At 46.6% G+C, this 25808-nt stretch overlaps 1 protein-coding gene across 2 annotated transcripts in view; it reads right to left on the bottom strand.

Moving 5' to 3' along the window:
- Window positions 1-25808, bottom strand: part of LOC139279336 (S100P-binding protein-like) — a 69378-nt gene that overhangs the window by 21576 nt on the left and 21994 nt on the right. Inside the window, exons 1-2 of one of the 2 annotated variants that reach the window (XM_070898457.1) lie at window positions 12415-12549; window positions 2145-3320 (exon numbers count right to left, since the gene is read on the bottom strand). In XM_070898457.1, coding sequence (XP_070754558.1) covers window positions 2145-3113 — 969 coding nt within the window. In that variant the 5' untranslated portion in view covers window positions 3114-3320; window positions 12415-12549. Of the gene's footprint in view, window positions 1-2144; window positions 3321-12414; window positions 12550-25808 lie in introns of those variants that run through there. The other variant, XM_070898455.1, reaches the window with a different exon arrangement.

Here is a 25808-nt window from a genome sequence, read left to right on the forward strand (position 1 = left end):
CGTTTCGGCCTGGGATAGGGGAGGGAGAACGCGGCTGCCACCCAATTGACTTTCAATCCTTTTCGGGCGGGAAATTTTTCCCTTTTTGCCCAGATTTCAGGTTTTTGGTCAGACTTTAAAAACGGTAGCCTGAAACCTGGCAGAGGCATGGAGCTTCGGCTCCCTCGCGGTGATTGGACTGACTTGGGCGCATGCTCAACGGTCGGCAAGTGTGCTAGAACCAGGCGGGCCAAGTGTGGAAGGACACAGAGGTCCAGCACAACACACGGCACTATGATTCTAAGCATCTTTGCGCACTGACATCTTCAAAGAGCTTCACACATAAATTATTTGTAATACAACCTAACTGCATGTTGCTGATTACTTATTGAAACACAGGATGGGATGTAGGTTAAGCCCATGGCTGTTACTGTATATGTGCTTCTTTAACATGACAAGACGACCACCCAACCAAACGACACAAAGCCAGCCCAGCATGGCAAGTGACGTCACTACATGACAAGCTATCCTCGGTCCAAACCACTAGACTTCAGCCAAAAACGATCAACCTCTTCCCCCCCGATCAAAACGCAGTCGCACCAATCTGTTTCTTGCAACCCACTGCAGCAGGCCATTCGGCCTGGGATAGGGGATGGATGCGTTTTGCAGGCATCACAACCACAATCATGGGACGGAGCTACTGCGCATGCGCGACTGCTCTACTGCGCATGCGCGCAGCTGCCGGCATGGTTTTCGGCGCAGGGCTGTAGCTCCGACCCCCTACTCCACGAGGAGCGCTGCAGCAGGACTCGGGACACACAGCAGAGCGGCCAGAATCATGAGAAAGTTTTTTGGCGCTGTTTCCAGCGCACAAAGTCACCGCATCTCGGGAGAGTGCACCGAAAAAAGGGGTTGCATTCCAGGAAAGATGTGATTGCACTGGAAAGGGTACAGAGGAGACTTACAAGAATGTTGCCTTGCCTGGAGAATTTTGGCTATGAGAAAAGATTGGAGATGCTGGGTCTGTTTTCTTTGGAACAGAGGAGGCTGAGGGGAGACCTGATTGAGGTGTATAAAATTATGAGGGGCCTGGATAGATTGGATAGGAAGGACCCGTTTCCCTTGGCAGGGGGGGGTCAACAATCAGGGGGCATAGATTTAAAGTAATTGGGGGGAGGTCTAGAGGAGATAGGAAGGGAAATTTCTATCCCCAGAGGGTGGTGGGGGCCTGGAACTCACTGCCTGAAAAGAGTGGTAGAGGCAGGAATCTTCACCACATTTAAAAGATACTTGGATGTGCACGTAAAGTGCTATAGTGGATACGATGGGCCGAAATGGCCTCCTTCTGTGCTGTAAGTTTCTATGATTCTATGAGTACATTTTTCGGTTACTCTTCCTGTCTCTTATCCCTCTTTTTATCCCATCTGTATTTTCCCATCTTTATTTCACTTTCTGTACATCATTTAAATATAATTGATATTTCCTGCTTTAGACTCAGTGTGGATTCTTCAATCTGATTGGTTGAAGAGCCTCACTGTTGCTTTACCTGCTTACAGACACCGTGTAGAGGACGTCTCGCTGAAACAGACGCCAGATCAGAGCACCTCTGCACTCTAAAGCCTGCAAAAACTTTGGGCAGCTGTCAGCGAGGTGAATGCAAGTGCCTTTCCTTCACCGCTGACCGCATAATCCGGGCCATTAAAAAGTGCATGGGAGCAAGGACAAGAGTGGGATTAAGCTACTTGTTCAAGTGGAGAAAAATACCAGCAGACTTGATAGGCCAAATGGCCCACATCTGTTCTGCAACATTCTAAGATTCTGTAACAATTCAGCATTGTTAACAAGTGAAAAGACTGGAAATTATATTTTAAAAATTAAGATAAGACAATCTTGTTTTAGGATCCAATGGATCTGGACTTACAGCCGAAAGCTATTCAAATTCAAGTCCAATTCATGCATCATGTCTATTCAAGCCAACAGAGACAGAGTGTGCGAAATCGACCACATTAGTGCAGTGACAGTTAATATTCAGACTGGAGGCTGAGGCACATGGCTAACTGTTTCTACTTAAATTTACTACAGCTGTGCTACACACATTTTCTGAGTAACTCGTGGGATATTCCCACACAACACAAAGACATAAAAAGTATTTATGGGCCGCTTACCTTTAGGTCCTTGACTTTATCGTCAATGTGTACAGGAAAGCTGATGTTTTCTTTTACCTCATCATCTTTAATAAAAGATACTCTTTCAGAAATCATTTGCTCCCAGAACGTTGACTTATTGTTGTCTTTGAGCAGGTTTTGCGAGCTGCTTGTCGGGATAGTTACGAGCATCTTGTCTTGATCGCCAGGATCTGTTTCATTAGCGCTGCCTGCATGGTTTGTTTCATCTGCACAAACTAGCCCATGGTTTATCAAAGCAAGCTCATCAACCGATAGATAAGGCAGATCCGATTTTTCTACGTCACTGCGTTCGGGAACAGAACTGAGATTATGCAGGTCAGACTTGAGACTTTGGTTAATCTCTTGCTCCACCTTCAATACAGTAACATCTGCTGATGAGTCATCACTCAAATAACTTGCCTGTATTTCATCAATACCAAGGTAGTTCTCAGATAACTTTGATGTATCTGGGGGAGGCAAAGACAGCAGACTGTTGCTAATATATGTACACTCACAGAGTGTTTTATCATCTACTTGATTTGCATCATCAAATTTGAGTACAGGTGAAACAGCGTTATCAACGGTGTCATCATCTGATTCCCGAAGAATTCTATCTATTTCCTCGGATGTAAAGTTTATTGGATCCTCACCATCAACTTCTGTTTCCTCCAATTCCAGCAGTGAATCGTCAAGGTCTTTAATGTCATTCAATATAGTCTTCCTTTGCAAATAAAAAGGGGATGCCTCCTTCAAAGGAGTGGATCTTTTAAATGTGATTAGTGTGTTAAACAGACCAAACTGCATATCTGCTGAAGCATTAGCAGACGAAGTGAAATGTCCTGTATCTTCAGACACTGATGTATTTGCATCTCCTTCGCTCAAGGTATTTGACTGGACGAAATGTCGGAAGCCTGCTTGAGACTCTGCGCTTTCAGTACATGGTTGATCACTGCAAGGCGATGAGCACATCTTTTCAACAATTCTTGTTGGAGTGTGTACACAAGGAGTAATGGGTGAAAGTTCTCTCCTGAATTGAGATTTGAGCAACTCATTTGTTTATCACAACACTCATTGTATTAACATGCATGTTACCTTCAACCTTCAATATTCGGCGGCAACAGACACCAAGTCAATCTCCATCCATTATTTCCTTCCTGGTTGATTTGTTTCCTTTCCCTAAAAATAGATATTTTGTTGGTAAACTTACATGGTTTTGTCTGACAAATACAAAAGTCAAGTTAAATTTTTTTTAATTGAAAAGTGGTATATTTATTTGATGACTTGAAAATCATAGGGCTCGGAAAGGTCAAATAATAGATGAATGACCTGTAGCATCACCAACAACTTGCATTTATATAGCACCTTCAACGTAGTAAAATGTCCCTAGGAGCATACACTGAGCCACAAAGAGCTATTACAGGTAAACAAAAGCTTGGTCAAAGAGGTAGGTTTTAAGGAGCGTCTTAAAGAAGGAAAGAGAGGCAGAGAGGCAGAGGTTTAGGGAAGGAATTCCATAGCTTAGGTCCTTTGCAGCTGAAGGCACGGCCAACATTGGTGGAGCGATGAAAATCAGGGATGCGCAAAAGGTCAGAATTGGAGGAGCACAAAGATCTCGGAGGTTTGTGGGACTGGAGAGGTTACTGGGATAGGGCAAGTCCATGGAATAATTCGAAAACGAGGATAAGAATTTTTAAAATCAAGGCGTGGCTGGACAGTGAGCCAATTTAGGTCAGCGAGCACAGGGGTGAACTGGACGGTGCGAGTTAGGATGCAAGCAGCATTTTGAATGAGCTCAAGTTTACTGAGGGTACACGGTGGGAGGCCAGCCAGGACAGCATTGGAAGACTAGTTTAGAGGTAAAGGCATGGCATGGATGAGGGTTTCAACAGATGCGCTGAGGCAGGGGCAGAGACAGGTGATGTTAGCAGTCTTGGGTGATGATGCAGATATGGGGTCAGAAGCTCAGCTCAGGATCAAATAGGACACCAAGGTTGCAAACAGTCTGGTTCGGACTCAAACAAACAGTGTCCAAGGAGGGGGATGGAGTCATTGGCTAGGAAACAGAGTTTGTGGCTGGGAACGAAGACAATAGCTTCAGTCTTCCCAATGTTGGAGGAAATTTCTGCTCATTCAATACTGGATGTCGGACAAGCAGCGTGATAGATCAGTGGCAGTGGAGAGGTCGAGCGAGGTGGCGATGAGGTAGAGCTGGGAGCCATCGACGCACGTGGATCCTGCAACGTGTTTTTGGATGATGTCGACAAGGGACAGCATATAGTCTCAACGCCGAGAGCATGCAGAAATCAAGCGCAGACAGCGGAAAGAGCATGCAGCGAACCAGTCCCACCCACCCCTTCCCTCAACGACTATCTGTCCCACCTGTGACAGAGTCTGTGGCTCTCGTATTGGACTGTTCAGCCACCAAAGAACTCACTTCAGAAGTGGAGGCGGGTCTTCTTCGATTCTGAGGGACTGCCTATGATGATGATGATAATAAATGAGAAAAGGAGGGGACCGTGAACAGATCCTTGGGGGACAGCAGAGGTAACAGTGAGAGGGCGGGAAGAGAAGCCGTTGCAGGTGATTCTCTTTTGCTATAGAACTCTAAGCTAAATTCCCTGCTTGCACCAGAATGAATCCAATACAGAAACTGCTCGCTTCTGAGGCTTCCAGCATAGATAAAGTTGCCAGAAGTAAAGATTCCATGTTAGCACAATTCCAGAAACATATTATTGTAAATAGCTAATAGGCTACAGCAATGATCGGTCTGAAATTAACCAGGACGTTCACTCTTTGGTGGCTCTATAACTATCAATCGTAGAGGAAATTCTACTCTTCTATTCTGAAATAAATCTCAGTAAAATTGCTGATATAGTAATAGAAAAACATAGAAACATAGAAAATAGGTGCAGGAGCAGGCCATTCGGCCCTTCGAGCCTGCACCACCATTCAATGAGTTCATGGCTGAACATGCAACTTCAAGTACCCCATTCCTGCTTTCTCGCCATACCCCTTGATCCCCCTAGTAGTAAGGACTACATCTAACTCCTTTTTGAATATATTTAGTGAATTGGCCTCAACAACTTTCTGTGGTAGAGAATTCCACAGGTTCACCACTCTCTGGGTGAAGAGGTTTCTCCTCATCTCGGTCCTAAATGGCTTACCCCTTATCCTGAGGCTGTGACCTCTGGTTCTGGACTTCCCCAACATTGGGAACATTCTTCCTGCATCTACCCTGTCTAAACCCATCAGAATTTTAAACGTTTCTATGAGATCCCCTCTCATTCTTCTGAACTCCAGTGAATACAAGCCCAGTTGATCCAGTCTTTCTTGATATGTCAGTCCCGCCATCCCGGGAATCAGTCTGGTGAACCTTCGCTGCACTCCCTCAATAGCAAGAACGTCCTTCCTCAAGTTAGGAGACCAAAATTGTACACAATACTCCAGGTGTGGCCTCACCAAGGCCCTGTACAACTGTAGTAACACCTCCCTGCCCTTGTACTCAAATCCCAACATGAAGGCCAACATGCCATTTGCTTTCTTAACCGCCTGCTGTACCTGCATGCCAACCTTCAATGACTGATGTACCATGACACCCAGGTCTCGTTGCACCTCCCCTTTTCCTAATCTGTCACCATTCAGATAATAGTCTGTCTCTCTGTTTTTACCACCAAAGTGGATAACCTCACATTTAATGGTTTATTAATGACTATATGTATGAAGCGGTCATAAATTCACAATCTCTGTAGTAACAAATGAATTACAAAACATTTTCCACAAATGAATAATACACCATTACTGCTGCGATGTATTCTAAGACCAATCCAATACATATTTCAACAAAGATCACTGGAAACAGGTTAAATCAAACTTTGTAATACAGTGCAGACATAGAAACAGTGTAAAGGTTTAATTGCCCATTAGCAGGTCACGGTTCTGTGAGGTCAGTGAATGGAGGAATGATCATTTTGTGATCAGGTTGACTGTAATTAGTAGAAACAAATAAAGAGAGCATGTTGGCAACACAGAATTATTCCCACATGCGTATTACAGTATTGTTATTGTCAGTAGAATGAATCAGGGTCAAAGATTAATAGTACAGATAATTCAAAGTCATGGTGTTCAGAAATTAACACATAGATGGAAGTTTATGGGATCGGTCAGTGCAGATATTAAGGCCTGTAACCTGGCCTCCTCTCCTTAAATATGAATTATAGTGGTATACCGTACTTTAAGTTGCCCTTCACATACACCAATCATCTAATAACAACTGTATTTATATACTGCCTTTACCATAGTGAAACATCCCAAGGCGTTTCCACAGGAGTATTGAGAGATTTTTTTAAATTGACACCTAGCTGCATTAAGTAGAAATTAGTGCAGGTGACCAAAAGTTTGGCCAAAAAGGTATGTTTTAAGGAGTGTCTTGAAGGAGGAAAGAGAGGTAGAGGTGCGGAGAGGTTTAGACAGGGAGTTCCAACAGAAGGCACGGCCACCAATGGTTGAGTGATTATAATCAGGGATGCTCAAGAGAGCAGAATGAGAAAAATATTGCAGCAACACTGACCCTTTCAGACTGTTAGATCACCCAGGAAAGCTATTCAAAGAAGCATAACGCTTCTACATTACAACAGTGACTACACTTCAAAAGTACTTTATGGCTCTAAAGCATTTTGGGGCATCCTGAAGTCAGGAAAGGTGCTGTATAAATGCAAGTTCTTTCTTTAACTTTGAAATGGCAAGTTGTCTTAGATATCAAAATCTGAACAATTTTTTTTTAAATAAAGATCACAAGAGCTTAGTTATTTTGCATTTTTGTAAGAAGTTATTCATAAGCCAGCAGGTGAACATAATAGGAGCAGGAGTAGGCCATTTGGCCCCTCGAGCTGAATTGCCATCCATTTTAAAAACCTCAATGCAGTTCACAAGACAGGGAAGGCCATTCAGTCCATCTTAATTCATCTATCCAGAAAGATCTCTCAGTCCTGATATTGGAGCATCCAATTGTTTATTAAGTATTCAGGGGTTTTTGCCTCCACAACTATCTGGATGTCTATCCACACTTTGTGAAGAATAATTTTGTGATATCGGCCCTAAAATGATCTTTTATTAATCTCTATCCTTTAGTTTGATGTCCACAATTTAAAATATTCCAGATTTACTTTTTCCATTTCCTTTAGAATCTTGTATACCTCTATAATATTAACTCAGACATCTTTCGAGATTGAAACACCCATGTTTGTTTTTTATTCTTTCCTCAATGCTCAGATCTACAACACTAGGATTCAGCCTTTTCTCGGCACTGAAAATCTCACTTGTTGCCTGGCAACCAGGACAGGATGGCGTATTCAAGATGCAGCCTGACCAGAGCGCTACACAGTTTCATCTTTATTGCCTCTGACTTGTAGTCTACGGTTTTTGCTATCCAGTTCAACATTACATTGCCTATGTTGGTTGCTGCTGTACACTAATATCTACCAGCGAGCCTAAAACGCCACGGTCTCTTTTAGCTTCCTCCTCAGCTACCTCGGGCACAAAAAAGTTAAATCGGCATAAGTGACTGAATTAAAAAAAAAGTTGGCTCCGTCTATTTGCAACACAAGAGGGTTGGAGCAGACACACCCATCAGTTTGTCTGGAATGTATAATTTGATCCTGTCAGCTGCAGAGTAATTCAAGGTCTTTGTGTAATTTGATCCAGTCATCGTCAGGCTGGCTACTGAGTTCACAGTGCTAACACTGCTGGCAGAGAACGGATAGTTCCCTCTAATTTTTTTAGCACTGCGCGACCCCTTTAAGGGGCTGCACGACCCATTCAAAATGTTGCGCATGAAAAACCAGCAGCATGGGTTCACTGGAATGCTCACGGGCAGCTTAAAGGGAACATTGCTCACACTGTCGAGTTCAGAGAACGCACAGTGCTCACACCGTCTGGAAGGGGTAAGGCCATGGGGGGGGTCGGGGGGGTCGGGAGAGATTTCAACATGAGGATGAGAATTTTTAAATCAAGGTGTGGATGGACAGAGCACAGGGCTAATGGGTGAACGGGACTTGCTGCAAGTTAGGATACGTGCAGAGTTTTGGATGAGCTCAAGTTCATTGAAGGTGGAAGATAAGAGGCCGGCCAGGAGAATATTGGAGTAGTGGAGTCTGGAAAATAACACAAATGTAGTTTCATGCTTGCTAGTCAGACCAACGCAGAACACGCATTCTTTTTTAAAAATGTATTTGTTCATTCTCGGGTTGCAGCCAAGGCCAGCATTTATTGCTCATCCCTAGTTGTCTATGAAAAGGTGGCAGTGAGCTTCCTTCTTGAACCGCTGCAGTCTGTGAGGTGAAAGTACTCCCACAGTGCTGTTAAGTAGGGAGTTCCAGGACTTTGACCCAGCAATGAAGAAATGGCTATTTTTGCCCAAATCAAGATGGTGCGACTTGGAGGGGAACTTGGAGGTGGTGATCCTATGTGCCTGTTGCCCTTGCCATTCTAGGTGGTAGAGGTCACGGGCAACATTACCTCTAGGCTACAAGGCTGCGCAGCTTTCTGCCAGTCCCTTGCAGCCAGAGACCAGCTTTGTCAATGTGAATTTTCGTGCATGAGTGAAACTGTGACTGGGTGTGGGAAGTGCTGTCAAAGAAGCCTTAGTGAGTTGCTGCAGTGCATCTTGTAGATGGCACACACTCTGCAGCCATAGTAAGCCAGCGGTGGAGGGAATGAATGTTTAAGATGGCGGATAGGATGCCGATCAAGCGGGCTGCTTTGTTCTGGATGGTGTCAAGCTGAGAGTGTTGTTGCAGCTGCACTCATCCAGGCACGTGGAGAGTATTCCATCACACTACTGACGTACCTTGCAGATGGTGGAAAGGCTTTGGGGAGTCAGGGGGTGAGTCACTCGCTACAGAATACCCAGCCTCTGACCTGCTTTTGTAGCTACAATATTTGTGTGACTGGTTCAGTTAAGTTTCTGCTCAATGATGACCCTCAGGATGTTGACAATAGGGGATTTGACGATGATAATGCCGCTGAATGTCAAGAGGCGGTAGTTACTCTCTCATTGGAGAGAGTCATTGCTTGGCACTTGTGTGGCACGAATGTAACTTGCCACTTATCAGTCCAAGCCTGAATGTTGTCCAAGTCTTGCTGCAGGCAGGCACAGACTGCTTCATTATCTGAGGAGTTGCGAATAGAGCCAAACACTGTGCAGTCATCAGCGAACATCCCCACTTCTGACCTTGTTATGAAGGAAAGGTCATTGGTGAAGCAGCTGAAGATGGTTGGGCTTAGGACACTGCCTTAAGGAACTCCTGCAGCGATGTCCGGGGCTGAGGATTGACCTCAAACAACCAGAAACATCTTCCTGTGTGCTAGGTATGACTCCAGCCAAAGTCTTCCATATTGACTTTAGTTTTACTAGGGCTCCTTGGTGCCACACTCAGCCAAATGCTGCCTTGATGTTAAGGGCAGGCACTCTCACCTCACCTCTGGAATTCAGCTCTTTTGTCCATGTTTAGCCCAAGGCTGTAATGGGGTCTGGAGCCAAGCGGTCCTGACAGAACCCAAATGATGCATTGGTCAGCAGGTTATTGGTGAGTAATTGCCACTTGATAGCACTGTCGACAAAACTTTCCATCACTTTAAGAGTAGGTTGATGGAGTGATAATTGGCCAGATTGGATTTGTCCTGTTTTTTGTGGACAAGACATACCTAAGCAATTGTCCACTCTGTCAGGTAGATGCCAGTAACTGTACTGGAACAGTTTTGCTGGAGGTGCTAGCCAAAATGCGATACCAGCATCACGGCTAGTTCTGGAGCACAGGTCTTCAACACTACTGCCGGGATATTGTTGGGGCTCATAGCCCTTGCTGCTGTATTAGTGGGCTCAGCAGTTACTCGATAGCACGTGGGGTGAAGCAAATTGGCTGGAGACTGGCACCTGTGAGGGTGTAAACCAATGTTCCCTTTTTTTGGGAGGGGGGGGCGTACAAGGCCCCTTTCAGCAGGTGCGCAGCACATTCAAAATACCATGCATGTGCATTTTTTCCCATTGAAAAGCCAGTGAGCCAGATGCACGGGAGGTCCAGAGCGCTGCGCAGACATGCAGCTCAATGTGAACATTGGTGTGAACCTCAGAAGGAAGCCGAGGTGGATCATCCACTCAGTACTTCTGGCAGAAGATGACTGCAGTCTTGCCTTTTGCACTCACGTGCTGGGCTCCACCATCTTTAAGTTTGGGGATGTTCATGGAGCCTCCTTTTCCGGTTAATTGTCCACCACCATTCACGACTGGTTGTGGCAGGACTGAAGAGCTTTGATCTGATCCGTTGGTTGTGGGATCACTTAGCTGTGTCTATAGCAAGCTGTTGCCACTGTTTCGCATGCATGTAGTCCTGTGCTTGAGCTTTACCAGGTTGGCACTTGATTTTTAGGTATGTAGTGAAATACAATTCTGCTGCTGCTGATGGCCCGCAGCACCTCGTGGATGCCCAGTTTTGAGCTGCTAGATCTATTCTGAATCTATCCTATGTAGCACAGTGGTAGTGCCACACAATATAATGGAGAGTGTCCCTAGTGTGAAGATGGGACTTGGTCTCCATAAGGACTGTGCGGTGGTCACTGCTACCAATACGGTCATGGACAGATGCAACTGCGACAGGTAGATTGGTGAGGACGGGGTCAAGTAAGTTATACCTTGGGTTGGTTCTCTCACCACCTGCCGCAGGCCCAATCTGGCAGCTATGTCCTTCAGGGCTCGGCCGGTTCCGTCAGTAGTAGTGCTACCAAGCCACTCTTGATGGTTCTATATAAATTACATTGAATTTACAGCACAAACAGGCCAGCTCCTTATTCTAACAATATGATCCATCACAAAAGCTGTTAACGTGCCCACAATATACAACTTGCACAGTTAGAGCAGTGTTGTCCAATAAATTGGGAATGCAGATGTGGCTCATTGCATTTGTGATTACTACGTAAATAATGAGTATGAGTGTGTGTCACTGGGCATGTGATCTCAATACCCATTCACACAGCGTGTGCATGTTAAACTTAAAACTTTTTGTGCATTTGTTATAAAATGGAGATGTAAAGCAGAGTGTGCGAGTGGTTTTTGATTGTTACGTGTGGTTTTACTTCCTTGGTTACTGAATTTTGGCAGATGTTTGTTAAGGAAATAAACACACGGACAGTCTCAGCAATTTTTCATAAACAAATCCTCCAACTAGAGGCAAAAGTGTGCAAGTTAAATTGTGAACTGGTTAACAACTTCCGCAATCAATACAAAGACTGCTGGAATGAGGAGCTACCCTTACTGCTGACTGCAAGGGATCTTAGTGAAACAAGTCGAGGCAACTTCTACCCAGTTCGTAATGGGCATGGGTCCATGAAATTGCCCAAGTTTTGCACCAACATTCAAAAAGGCTACAGGAATGGTTGATGAGCAAACCTCATCATAGGCTGTCCCTCGAACAAGGATGACTTGCTTCCACACCAAAAGGGATGAGTTCATAGATGCTTCAATGGAAGACCCGATATTCCAGTCCTGAACTCCAGGGGTGGAAGATGCCTACGCATGAATTTTTAACGTGTGGTGACCGTTGCACATCAGCCACCACACGGGCTTGACAGAGCTATGCCTTTATCCAGTGGCAAGGGCAAACCAGGATGAGCAAACCACCGCACCAGTCAAGACCAAGACTAAATTAGATTAGAGCAAGGATTAAGTTACAATGCAGCTGACTGTGCTACATCTGACATAGGCCTGAAATGAAATACACAAAACTTCAAAGCACACACCTATTGCAATAGCTAACAAGGCCCGTCATTTACAACTCCAATTGTTAACCTAGAATTTTGCAGTTGGAAGAAAACATGGAAAAAAAATCAAGTTGGATGAGTGAACTGTTATCTTTTTTGAAAACACATCACCCAAGGACTCAAAATTCCCATGGGTTATATCTTAAGCCAAGGAGAATTCAGTACAAATAGTCGATTGTATTTTGTAAGCTACACAATAAATCCCATGGTTACAGATAGGGCTTTCCTCCCCCCTCCACCAGCTCCTTTTCTTATACAAACCGTTGGAATACAGCTTCCATATGTAGACCGAAACCTGTATCTTTACCCAATCACTTGAGTTAGTGTAAGCCTAATAATGTACCCCAAAATCATAGTAAATCAATGACAAGAGAATAGTCTCCCAGTCATCTCACCTGAAATAATGCCACACGATTAGGCCAAATTTGCACAGTAGCAGGAACACCAACAAAATACTGACCTCACATAAATCAAACTGGGTTGATTGTTTAAAATCAAGGCAGAGTCAATAATTCTTACAGCTCCTCTCCTTGAAGTTTTAGAAGCAAGTCTCCGATAGTAAATATCAAAGATTCTTTCTTGAGGAGCTCCTGCTGTCTCCTTCACAAACAAAGGCTTAGCAAATCGATTACTTCAGTCTATGAGAAAGTCCCTCGATTATAATAGATGCTTGTTGAGAAGAGTGAAGCACAATAGTGCTTGGTATGTCTGGGCCAGATATGCTGACAGATGGCTGGGCCATTTGCAGAATGGGTAAAAATCGGAACAGGAGTAGGCCATTCATCTTCTCCAGCCTATTCCATCATTCAATCAACAACTTACATGTATATTATGCTTTTAAAATGTCTCAAGGCACTTCACAGGAATTTGACACTGAGCCACATAAGGAGATATTAGGACAGGTGGCCAAAAGCTTGGTCAAAGAGAATAGCTGCAAGGGCGGAATTAAAGGAGAAGAGAGAGGTAGAGAAGCGGAGAGGTTTAGTAAGGAAATTGCAGTTTAGGGCAAAGACAGTTGAATTGGAGGAGTGCAGAGATCTGAGTGTTGAAGGGCTGGAGGAGATTACATAGATAGGGAGGGACGAGGCCATGGAGGGATTTGCAAACAAGGATGAGAATTTTAAAAGTCACGAAGTCATTTGTAAAATCCCTTGATACCCTTCCTTACCCAAATATTTATCAATCTTGATGTAAGGGGGTATAGTATTGTAAGGGGATAAAATACTGTCACCAAAGTGGAAGGAGACATTCACTTATTTGCATGTAAAGCTCACTTATAAAACTCACTTACAAAAGGGTTTTAAAATGGAGAACAGCTAAAAAGCAAAGCTTGCTGGTTTAATGCATTGAACCATAGCACAGACTGATAGAAGATTCAGTACAGCACAACACTTGCCAAGGACCGAAGCTGTTTGGGGAAAATATATTATAGTATTGACTGGTAGTTTTGTCTAGAGTTCTTGGGAGAGGGATAAGGAGGCAGCACCCTGGGAAACAAGGTGAATCAAAACGTCATGAGGAACTGAGGCAAAGTTGACGCCACTGAACAAACACATTCCCTAAGACTGACAGGTGATGGGAGATGAACAGGTTGGGGGAACCACTCAGAGCCAGCCTAATAAGGGTCAACGAATCAATGTAACTTCGCTGATAGCAGTCGGCCAATCGGTAGTTTTGTAACAGGGTCGCACACCTCAGAAAATGTATAACTTTCGATGTAGAAACCTTTGTTCTTAGAAGGGTTCATCGGAACACTTCCCCTGCATGCTTGAATAAAAACCTGTTGAACCGAGGTTTCGTCTGAATGATTCTGTGGTCGCTATACAGACGGGCGGGCGTCAATTCCTTATATCAGGGAGTCCACCTGGAAGAAGAGAAGTCTTCCTTTTACTCCAACACTTGACTTGAAAGCTTCAATTGACGCTCAGCACTCTCAGCCTTTTGGGGGAAGAGAATTCCAGATTCCCACTATTCTTTGTGTGGAAAAGTGCTTCCTGATTTTTGTTCCTAAATGGCCTAGCTCTTAATTTTAAGGTTGTGTCCTCTTGTCCTGGAGTCCCCCACCAGAGGAAATAGTTTCTCTATCTGCACTGTTGAATCCTTTTATCATTTTAAACATCACAGCCAGATCACCTCAACCTTCTAAACACAAGGGAATACAAGCCAAGTTTATGCAACCTGTTCTCATAATTTAACCCTTTAAGGTCCAAAATCACCAGTGAATCTGCGCTGCAGCCCCTCCTGAGGGACAGTCTCCAGAACTGAATGCAGTACGCCAGATGGGATCTGACCAAGGCTCTCTATAACTGAAGCATCAATTCCTCCTTTGCATCCCAGCCTCCTTGAGATAAAGGCCAACATTCCAATAGCATTTTTGATTACTATTTATACCTGTGTGCTAGCTTTTGGTTATTTATGTACACGGACACCCATATCTCTTTACTCCTCCAGTTCCTATATTTCTCACCATTAAGAAAATGTTCTGATTTGTATTTCTTTGATCAAAAGTGGATGACTTTTCAACCTTCCAATCCTCCTTAGATATGGAAGTGGTGCCAGAGGACTGACTGGAGGATTGCAAATGTTGCACCCTGTTCAAAAAAGGGGAGAGATAAACCCGGCAACTACAGGTTAACCTAACGTTTGTGGATGGAGAAACCTTTAGAGACAATGGCCCCAAGTTTCCACATGATTTGCTCCTGATTTTTAGGAGCAACTGGTGTAGAACGGAGTATCTTAGAAATCGGAATTCTCCACATTTAGTTTTCTGCAGTTCTAGACAGGTAGAACAGTTTCACTTTGGAACAGAATTTTTTTTTCCAAAAGGAGGCGTGTCCAGCCACTGACACCTGATTTGAAAGTTTCCACAGTGAAAACGTACTCCAAACTAACTTAGAATGGAGTAAGTGAAGATTTTTGTACGCTTGAAAAAACCTTGTCTACACATTAAAAAATCAGGCGCAGGTTACAAATTAGGCGTAGGGAACGAGGGGGGGGGGGAAAGGAAGTCATTAAATTCTACAATAAATCCTTAGGTATACTTATACAAATATTATACAAATAAATCCAACCTGAATAAAAATTTATAAGCAAAGAAAAGGTTAAATAAACCATGTTCCTACCTGCGTGAAAGTGCTTCAGGCAGGCCTTTCAGGCAGCGGGTCGAAGGCTGAACGGGCCGGGCCCGAGACTTCGGGCAGGGCCTGTCCCCAGCACCAGATTTACAGGTAGGTGGCGTTGGGTCGGGTCGGGGAGGGAGAGGGAGAGGTCGGGTCGGGTCCAGTCGAGGGGGAGCGGGAGTCGGGTCGAGTCCAGTCGGCGGGGGTCGGGTCCAGTCGGGGGGGAGCGGGAGCGGGAGTCGGGTCGGGTCGAGTCGGGGGGGGGGGGGGGAGAGCGGGAGCGGGAATCGGGTCGGGTCCAGTCAGGGGGAAGCGGGAGTCGGGTCGGGTCGGAACGGGAGCGGGAGTCGGAAGTCGGGTCCAGTCGGGGGGGAGCGGGAGTCGAGAGTCGGGTCGCGTCCAGTCGGGGGGGAGCGGGAGCGGGAGTCGGGAGTCGGATCGGGTCCAGTCGGGGGGGAGCGGGAGCGGGAGTCGGGTCAGGTCCAGTCGGGGGGGGGGGGGGGGGGGGGGAGCGGGAGTCGGGTCGGGGGGGGAGCGGGAGTCGGGCCGGGTCCAGTCGGCGGGGAGCGGGTCCAGTCGGGGGGGAGCGGGAGCGGGAGTCGGGTCGAGTCGGGGGGGGGGGGGGGGCGGGTGCAGGAATTGGGTCGGGTCCAGTCGGGGGGAAGCGGGAGTCGGGTCGGGTCGGAACGGGAGCGGGAGTCGGGAGTCGGGTCCAGTCGGGGGGGAGCGGGAGTCGAGAGTCGGGTCGCGTCCAGTCGGGGGGGAGCGGGAGCGGGAGTCGGATCGGGTCCAATCGGGGGGGAGCGGGAGCGGGAGTCGGGTCAGGTCCAGTCGGGGGGGGGAGCGGGAGCGGGAGTCAGGAGTCAGGTCGGGTCCAGTCGGGGGGGAGCGGGAGTCAGGTCCAGGCGGGGGGGGGAGCGGGAGTCGGGAGGAAGCAGGAGCTGGCCGTGGGAGGAGCCTTATTCACGTAGCCCAAGTGAGGCCATTCGGCCAGGGCTAGGGGCTGCGTGCTTCGGGCACCTCCCACACAGTTTCGGGCACCTGGAGCTACTGCACTTGCGTGCCCACTGTAGCGCATGTGCAGAGGTCCCGGCACTGTTTTCAGTGCAGGGACCTAGCTCCGCCCCCTACAGCTCCTGCGCCAAGGGTCAGAGGACCTGCAGGGAGGTGGAGAACAGTGCGTTTTTTTTTTTCAGGCGCCGTTTTCGGCACGAAAAACGGGCGTCCAGCTCAGAGGGGCGCTTGTTTTGCCGCGTGTGGAAACTTGGGGCCAATAATCCAAGAAAATTAGCTGTCACTTGGAAAAATGTGCGTTAACAAATGACAGCAAGCCCGGATTTGTTAAAGGCAAATCAGTTACGTAGAGAGACTAGATAGCTGGGGTTGTTCTCCTTAGAGCAGAGAAGGTGAAGGGGAGATTTAGTAGAGGTCTTCCAAATCATTAAGGGTCTTGAAGAGTAAATACCATAGTCTAATTGAATGGTAGAACAGGCTTGAGGGGCTGAATGGGCCACTCCTGCTCCTATGTTTCCAAGTTGATAAAAGGGTATTGATCAAAGACGGGTAAATATAGTTGAGATACAGAACTGCCACGACCTAATTAAATAATGGAGCAGGCTCGAGGGGCTGAATGGCCTACCCCCGCTTCTGTAAATGTATGCAATTACTTAACATAATTGGTAGAGGGCAATCAATCCCATCACCCACGTACCCGGTTCTCTGGGTCATAGTCGTGTGGAAACCTGTTTTTGCATTCTAACTCATCAAGCCATTTTAACCTAAATAAAGCCCAAGGGTTTTTGCCAAATACTGTTGGATCAGGGTGAGGCCCCTTGAACTGGACGGGTCACACCGTGACATCACTGGACAAGCCTCACCCTCGCACTGCAGCATCACAGGGAAATCAGAAATCACAATAGGTTTGTAATCTGGGTAAATTTGAGGCAGGAAGCCACACAACCAGCGAAGTGAAGGAAAGGGAGAGTGAACTGACTGCGATTAACTGGCTGGTCTATCTCGGAGGGAATGTGATCGAATACAACATCTGAATAGCTTTGCTTTGCGATGAGAACACAAATCATGAAAACATCATGAACCAGATTAGATAGAAGGTTATGAACTTTGAAAGGTTTGTCTTAACTTGATAATCTTGTAACACCATTTGTGAAAGTCATAAGCAATATGAAGTTTAACAGAGTTGGGTGCAATAGTTTATTTTGTTACTAGTATATCCTCTATGCCATTACTCACAGGTAGTATGGGCCTGGTTCCTGAGCCCCATTCTCAGGTCCCTCACTGACTGGCTCCTCCCAAGCCCTTGAGTTTGCCACTCACTCCCTGTTCTGTCGACAACTACTTATCATTGGAAGATCTCCCATAGCATTACTTGGGATAGTTTGGTCAAGTTAAAAACTTGTCTCGAGTACCTGGCAGACATTTACTCTCTGCTACCCGAGGAACAGAACGGAGATCAACGGGTCTGCTGTGTCTCCTATGGCCATTCTCTCGGGCAAGACTTGTTGAAATGCCTTGGCTCCAAGTATAGCCCAGTGGGAATTGGTTTTAGCTCCATCTGAAGTCCCTACCAACAGCCACCCCATCTCCCTGGCAGCAACCTAGCATCAGTGAGTCCTGATCAATGGTAGCCAGAACCACCGATGACCTAGAGTGTACAGCTCTACAGCGATGACCTAGATCACAGCTCTACAGTGCTCCGAGCCCAAGAAACACGAGCACTGTTTCAGAAGGACGTTGGAATCATCCTCCACCAGAAAGAGAGAATCAATCCCATCACAGCCCATTGCCCGTGACCCTGTTCCCTGGGTCGTAGCCACATGTTTTTGCATTCTAGCGCATCAAGACAATGGGCCCAAGTTTCCACAAGCGCCGAAACGGCACCTAAAAAAATCCTCGGTATTCTCCACCTACTTACAGGTCCTCTGGCCCTCGGCGCAGCCAGCACGAGCTGTGGGGGGGTGGGGGGGGGGGCGGAGCCAGGTCCCGGCGCTGAAAACAGTGCCGGGACCTCTGCACATGCGCGCTACAGTCGGCACGCAAGTGCAGTAGCTCCAGGCGCCGAACTGTGTGGGAGGGGCCTGAAGCACGCAGCCCCTAGCCCTGGCTGAATGGCCTCACTGGGGCTGCGTGGATAAGGCTCCTCCTACAGCCAGCTCCTGCTCCCCGCCCCAGCGACCAGACCCGACACCCACTCCCGCCCACCGCCGACCAGACACCTGCTCCCGCCCCCCGCCGACCAGAACCGACACCCGCTTCTCCCCCCACCCCCCCCGACCCGACTCCCGGACTGGATCCGATCTGACCTCTCCCTCCCCCCCCCCCTCGACACGAACGGCTTTCTCTCCCCCCCCCCCTCCCGCTCAGCGGCACGAACGGCTGCAGAATTCTCCCTGGCTGAAGCACTTTCACACAGGTAGGAAGATGGTTTATTTAATCTTTTCTTGGCTTATAAATGTTTATTCAGGTTGGATTTATTTGTATAATATTTGTAGAAGTATAAATAAGGATTTATTGTCGAATTTAATGAGTTCCCTTCCGCCCCCACCTCGTTCTGGATGCCTAATTTGTCACCTGCGCCTGATTTTTTAATGTGTAGAACAGGTTTTTTCAGTTCTACAAAAATCTTCACTGGCTCCATTCTACTTTAGTTTGGAATACATTTTCACTGTGGAAACTTTCAAATCAGGCGTCAGTGGCCGGACACGCCCCCTTTTGAAGAAAAAATTCTGTTCTAAACTAGAACTGTTCTACCTGACTGGAACTGCAGAAAAAAAAATGTGGAGAATTGCGATTTCTAAAATAGTCCGTTCTCCACCAGTTGCTCCTAAAAATCAGGCGCGAATCATGTGGAAACTTGGGCCCATTGTAACTTAAATAAAGCCCAAGGGTTTTTGCCAAATACAGTTTGATCAGGGCTGGGCCCTTTGAGACGGGTCACACCGTAACATCACCAGGCAAGCCTCACCCTCACAATGCACATCACAGTGAGATCAGACATCACAACAGGTTTGTAATCTGGGTACATTTGAGGCATGAGGCTACACAACCAGTTGAAGTGAAGGAAAGGGAGGATGCACTGACTGTGACTAACTGGCTGGTCTATGAGTGAATGTGATTGAATAGAACATCTGAACAGCTCTGCTTTGTGATGTGAACACAAACAACGAAAACATCATGAACCAGCAGATTAGACAGAAGGTTTGTCTTAATTTGTTTATCTTGTATCATTTGTGAAAGTCATAACGAGCAAAATGAACAGTTTAACAGATACCGTAATATTGATGCAGAGTTGTGCAATAGTTCATTTTGTTTTTGGTATATCTTCCATGCCATTGCTCACAGGTAGCTAAGTCTGGGTACTGAGCCCCATTTGCAGATCCCTCACTGACTGGCTCCTCCCAGTCAGTTTACTACTCACTCCCTGTTCTGTAAATGTAGACATCTACTTATGATTGGCAGATCCCCTGTGACATGGCTCTGGATAGTGTGGAGGATGGCGAATAATCACAAATGTTTACTGAGCCCCGCCAAGAGAAGGCAAACACTCCCATCACCCACGCACCCCGTTCCCTTCAGGTTGTAGTCATGTAGAAACCAGTTACTGCATTGTAGCGCATCAAGTTTGTGAAGGAAAGGGAGCTGCACTGACTGTGACTAACTGGCTGGTCTATCCAGGAGCACTGTCACTTTGTCTGAGACCAAGCTCATACTGCAGGAGTGGTGAGAAGCTCTTGACCCCAGTGTCATCTGGGTCCTTGCCAAGGACTTCCCAGGTCAGCTGGCTCAGGTACTGCCATCTAAAGCACTCACTGCATCAAGGCAGCTCCTCTTGCACCAATGATCCTGGTTCACCCGACGGCATTGCAGCCATTCTGGACCTTCTCATTGATTCTGAAGGTGGTGTCAAGTGGCCAACTCCAGAACGGGAGAGGGGGACGGGACAGAAGGGAGCACTATCACTTTGTAGATGGAACTTGAGCTTGGGCCCAGGTCTCAAACAGCAATACTGGAAGAGTCGGAGAGATGCGCGAGTCTGGGTCCTTGCCAAGCACCTCCCAGGTCAGCTAACTCAGATACTGCCATCTAAAGCACTCCAACAGTGTGAAAACAGCTCCATTTGTGCCAGTGATCCTGGTTCACCTGATGGCATTGCAGCCATTCTGGACCTTCCCATGGATTCTAAAAAGGGGTCAATTGTCCAACTCCAGAACCAGTGGAATCTTGAGTTTAATATTCAGATGGCATCAAAATCTGTGGCTAGTAACATTACAAAGAGAAATATGATACATTTTGCACCCAGGATCTGCATTAAGCATTTGCAGATTAAATGGTTTGCTATATGCTGGGAGCTAAAAATGCCTGTAGATGTCCTTGTTGCAACCCACTGATTTTTATAGGCATTTTTTTCTGCCACAGGTACATGGTTGGCGTCAGGATGGGCGAGAGGAAATGAGTACATTTATCAAAGTGTACCCACAGACTAAAGTTGAGAGTAACTAAACCACAGACAATTAGATCACATACAAGACAGCGTGCATCCTGACTAGAATCAAATCAATTCCAGTAGGGATACCACAATGAAATTCCCGTCACACGGTACCTCTGCGTCCCGTACATATCTCCGCGCCAAGTCTACATCTTTTAATTTGTTTTTCTTTATGGCCAACAACCAAGCCCTCCACGGATCCATCTAAACACGCTGCCAATGTTATTACTAGGCAGTCCCTCGTGACAAGGACGACGCCCTTCACACCAAAAAAGGATGGGCTCACAGGTGTTACAATGAATTATATCTTAAAGGGTGGAAGATGCCTGTGCATGGATTTTTTTTTTTAAAAACGTGTTACACCAGCCACCACACGGGCTTGACAGAGCTAGGAATGACAACACTGGCATTAACTGACAATGTGGAAAACTGCCCGGGTATGTACTGTCCACAAAAATCAAGACAAATGCAATTCAGCCAATTATTGCACCATCCGTCTATTCTCAATCAGCAACGCGATGGAAGTGTTATCAAGCAGCCCTTGCTCACCAATGCTCAGTTTGGGCTCTGCCATAACCACTTGGCTCCAGACCTCATTGCAGCCTTGGTCCAAACATGGGACCATAGGGGGAGTACAATGAAGGTTCACTAGACTGATTCTTGGGATGGGGGGGATTGTCCTATGAGGAGAGATTGAGTAGACTAGGCCTATATTCGCTAGTTTAGAAGATTGAGAAGTGATCTAATTGAAACATACAAAATTCTTACAGGGCTTGCCAGGGGTCAGTCTCAGAATAAGGCGTTGGCCATTTAGGACTGAGATAAGGAGAAGCTTCTTCACTCAGAGGGTGGTGAATCTTTGGAATTATCTATCCCAGAGGGCTATGGAGGCTCATTCTTTGCCGAGATCAATAGATTTTTGAATATTAAGGGATATGGGGACAGTGCAAGAAAGTGGAGTTGAGGTAGATGATCAGCCATAATCTTATTGAATGACGGAGTCGGCTCAGGAGACCGAATGGTCTACCCCTGCTCTTAATTCTTATGTGCTTATGGACAAAAGAGCTGAATTCTAGGTGAGGAGAGTGACTGCCCTTGACATCAAGGAAGCATTTGACAGGGTGTGGTATCAAGGAGCCCTAGCAAAACTGAAGTCAGTGGGAATCTGGAGGAAAGCACGCCACTAGCTGGAGTTATACCTAGCACAAAGTAAGATAGAAACATAGAAAATAGGTGCAGGAGTAGGCCATTAGGCCCTTCGAGTCTGCACCGCCATTCAATGAGTTCATGGCTGAACATGCAACTTCAGTACCCCATTCCTGCTTTCTCACCATACCCCTTGATCCCCCTAGTAGTAAGGACTACATCTAACTCTAAGATGGTTGTGGTTGTTTGAGGTCAATCCTGTCAGCCTGCAGAAGTTTCTTCAGGCAGTGTCATAGGCCCAACCATCTTCAGCTGCTTCAGCAATGACCTATCCTCCATCATGTCAGAAGTGAAGCTGTTCCTTGATGATTACCGTGTTCAGTTCCATTTACAACTTTTCAGATAATGAAGCAGTCCATGCCAGCATGTAGCAAGACCTGGACAACATTCAGGCTTGGTCTGACAAGTGGCAAGTAATATTCACGCCACACAAGTTCCAGGCAATGACATTCAATGGCATTACCATCGCCGAATCTCCCACCATCAATATCCTGGGGGTCAACATTGACCAGAAACTTAACTGGACCAGTCACAAGTACTGTAGCAACAAGAGCAGGTTAGAGGCTGGGTATGCTGTGGCGAGTGTCTCACCTCCTGACTCCCCAAAACCTTTCCACCATCTACAAGGCACAAGTCAGAAGTGTGATGGAATATTCTCCACTTTCCTCAATGAGTGCAGCTCCAACAACACAAGAAGCTCAACATCATCCAGACAAAGCAGCTCGCTTGACTGGCACCCCATCAAACATTCACTTCCTCCACCACTGGCGCACTGTGGCTGCTGTGTGCATCATATCATAGGCAGTCCCTCGGAATCGAGGAAGACTTGCTTCCACTCTTAAAATGAGTTCTTAGGTGACTGAACAGTCCAATACGAGAATCACAGTCTCTGTCACAGGTGGGACAGATAGTCGTTGAGGGAAGGGGTGGGTGGGACTGGTTTGCCGCACGCTCTTTCCGCTGCCTGAGCTTCATTTCTGCACAGCGCCCTCTCGGATGCACTTCCTCCACTTAGGGCGGGATTTGGCCAGTGGCTCCCAGGTGTCAGTGGGGATGTTGCACTTTATCAGGGAGGCTTTGAGGGTGTCCTTGTAACGTCTCCGCTGCCCAGCTTTGGCTCGTTTGCCGTGAAGGAGTTCAGAGTAGAGCGCTTGCTTTGGGAGTCTCGTGTCTGGCAGAATGAAACAATGTGGCCTGCCCAGCGGAGTTGATCAAGTGTGGTCAGTGCTTCAATGCTAGGGATTTGGCCTGGTCGAGGACGCTAATGTTGGTGCGTCTGTCCTCCCAGGGGATTTGTAGGATCTTGCAGAGACATTGTTGGTGGTATTTCTCCAGCGACTTGAGGTGTCTACTGTACATGGTCCATGTCTGAGCCATACAGGAGGGCGGGTATTACTACAGCCCTGTAGACCATAAGCTGGTGGCAGATGAGAGGGCCTGGTCTTCAAATACTCTCTTCCTCAGGCAGCCGAAAGCTGCACTGGAGGCGGTGTTGAATCTCGTCGTCAGTGCCTGCTCTTGTTGATGAGAGACATGGGAAGTGGTCCACGTTGTCCAGGGCCACGCCATGGATCTTGATGACTGGGGAGGGCAGTGCTGTGCAGCGAGGACAGGCTGATGGAGGACCTCTGTCTCATGGATGTTTAGCATAAGGCCCATGCTTTCATACGCCTCAGTAAATACGTTGACTATGTCCTGGAGTTCAGCCTCTATGTGCGCAGACGCAGGCGTCGTCCACGTACTGTAGTTCGACGACAGAGGTTGAGGTGGTCTTGGACCTGGCCTGGAGACGGCGAAGATTGAACCGGTTCCCACTGGTTCTGTAGTTTAGTTCCACTCCAGCAGGGAGTTTGCTGACTGTGAGGTGGGGCATGGCAGCGAGGAAGATTGAGAAGAGGGTTGCATAATCTACAAGAAGGACTGCATCAAGGGGAACTTAGTGTACCCCTCCAAGTTACACACTGTCATGACTTGGAAATAAGGGAGCACCTTCACCACAGGATCAGCAACGGTTTAAGGTGGCGGCTCACCACGACCTTCTCAAGGGCAGTTAGAGATGGGCAATAAATGCTGGCCTTGCCAGCGACGCCCACATCCCAGGCAGTGCATTCCAAATCCTAACCACTCGTTGCATAAACAAGTTTTACTCATGTCGTCTGATTCTTTTGTCCCCTCTGTTCTTTTGCTGATCACCTTAAATCTGTGCCTTCTGGTTATCGCTCAGCCATTGGAAACAGTTTTATTATTTACTATCTAAATCCTTCATTAATATAAAAACCCTGAGCAAATCTCGTAAGCCTTATCTGCTCTAACCATTTAACTGTAATCCCTCATCCCGGAACAATTCTGGTAAATCTCTTCAATAGCCTCTCCAAAGCCTTCACATCTTCCTAAAATGTGGTGCCCAGAATTGGACACAATAGAAACATAGAAAATAGGTGCAGTCTTTCTTGATATGTCAGTCCCGCCATCCCGGGAATCAGACAGGTGAACCTTAGCTGCACTCCCTCAATAGCAAGAATGTCCTTCCTCAAGTTAGGAGACCAAAACTGTACACAATACTCCAGGTGTGGCCTCACCAAGGCCCTGTACAACTGTAGCAACTCCTCCCTGCCCCTGTACTCAAATCCCCTCGCTATGAAGGCCAACATGCCATTTGCTTTCTTAACCGCCTGCTGTACCTGCATGCCAACCTTCAATGACTGATGTATCATGACACCCAGGTCTCGCTGCACCTCCCCTTTTCCTAATCTGTCACCAATCAGATAATAGTCTGTCTCTGTTATTACCACCAAAGTGGATAACCTCACATTTGTCCACATTATACTTCATCTGCCATGCATTTGCCCACTCACCTAACCTATCCAAGTCACTCTGCATCCTCCTCGCAGCTCACACTGCCACCCAACTTAGTATCATCTGCAAATTTGGAGATACTACACTTAATCCCCTCGTCTAAATCATTAATGTACAACGTAAACAGTTGGGGACCCAGCACAGAACTTTGCAGTACCTCACTAGTCACTGCCTTTTACTCCATCTGTTGCTGAACTCATGGTTTATATAGTTTTATCATAACTTCCGGACTTTTACACTCTATGCCTCTATTTATAAAGTTCAGGATCGCCTTATGCTTTCTTAACTGCTTTGTCAACCTGTCCTGCCACCTTCAAGATTTTTACACATGCACCCTCAGGTCTCTCTGTTCTTGCACCCCCTTAAAAATTGTTGTTCAACCTCTCTTATCTGGCACCACCTGGCCTGTGCCAAATAAGAGGATTTGCCGGACGGCAGGAGGTCACGCTGATCCTAGAGTTGTCAGCGGTGCCCATTAAGTTTTTAATGTAATGGTTCATTGCAGGTGGAGACATCAACTCTCGAACATCAGTGAAATGTTGCTGTGGGCTGCAGGTCAGCCGAGAAAGATCGGCAGTGTTTACAGCGCAGTATAAATCCTTCCAACTGATGTAAAGTCCAATGTCTGATCTTGAGAGTTTGTTCTCGATGAGCGATCTTCATTGTTTTCAGCATTAGTTCAGAGAGCCTGCAATACTTCATCCTACTTTATCCTCTCAATCGTCAATATCAGTTTTTAAACAAATTTTTAAAAATCGATCATGTATGATTCGCACATAAAAAGGAGAGAGAGAAATGGACGGATGGATTCTAGTTGGATTAAAACATGAGAAAAAATAAGTCTAACTGTGTACATTTCCAGTTGTTTGTGTTGATTGTGTATTTTTTGACGGCCTGTGAGGATTTGTTGAGATCTGTAAAATTATATCGAGTTTCTCGCTCTCTATATTTAGGTGCTGAATGCAGTGTCATTGAAATATTAAGGGTTACCTGTTCTATTCACAGTGCTTACTGACCTGCAGAATATTTCTGAAAATGCTGTTTGAGCCCCCTCAGTACCTATTCCAAGAGAGGGGGAAAGTGTTGGACATGAATTGAATTCCTACGCGAGTAAATCTTACTCCAGCGCAGGCATTCGTTTCCATTCTGGACTTGTCCCAGATTCAGGGC

This window comes from Pristiophorus japonicus, chromosome 14 (genome assembly GCF_044704955.1).
Source record: "Pristiophorus japonicus isolate sPriJap1 chromosome 14, sPriJap1.hap1, whole genome shotgun sequence".
Taxonomy (NCBI): domain Eukaryota; kingdom Metazoa; phylum Chordata; class Chondrichthyes; family Pristiophoridae; genus Pristiophorus; species Pristiophorus japonicus.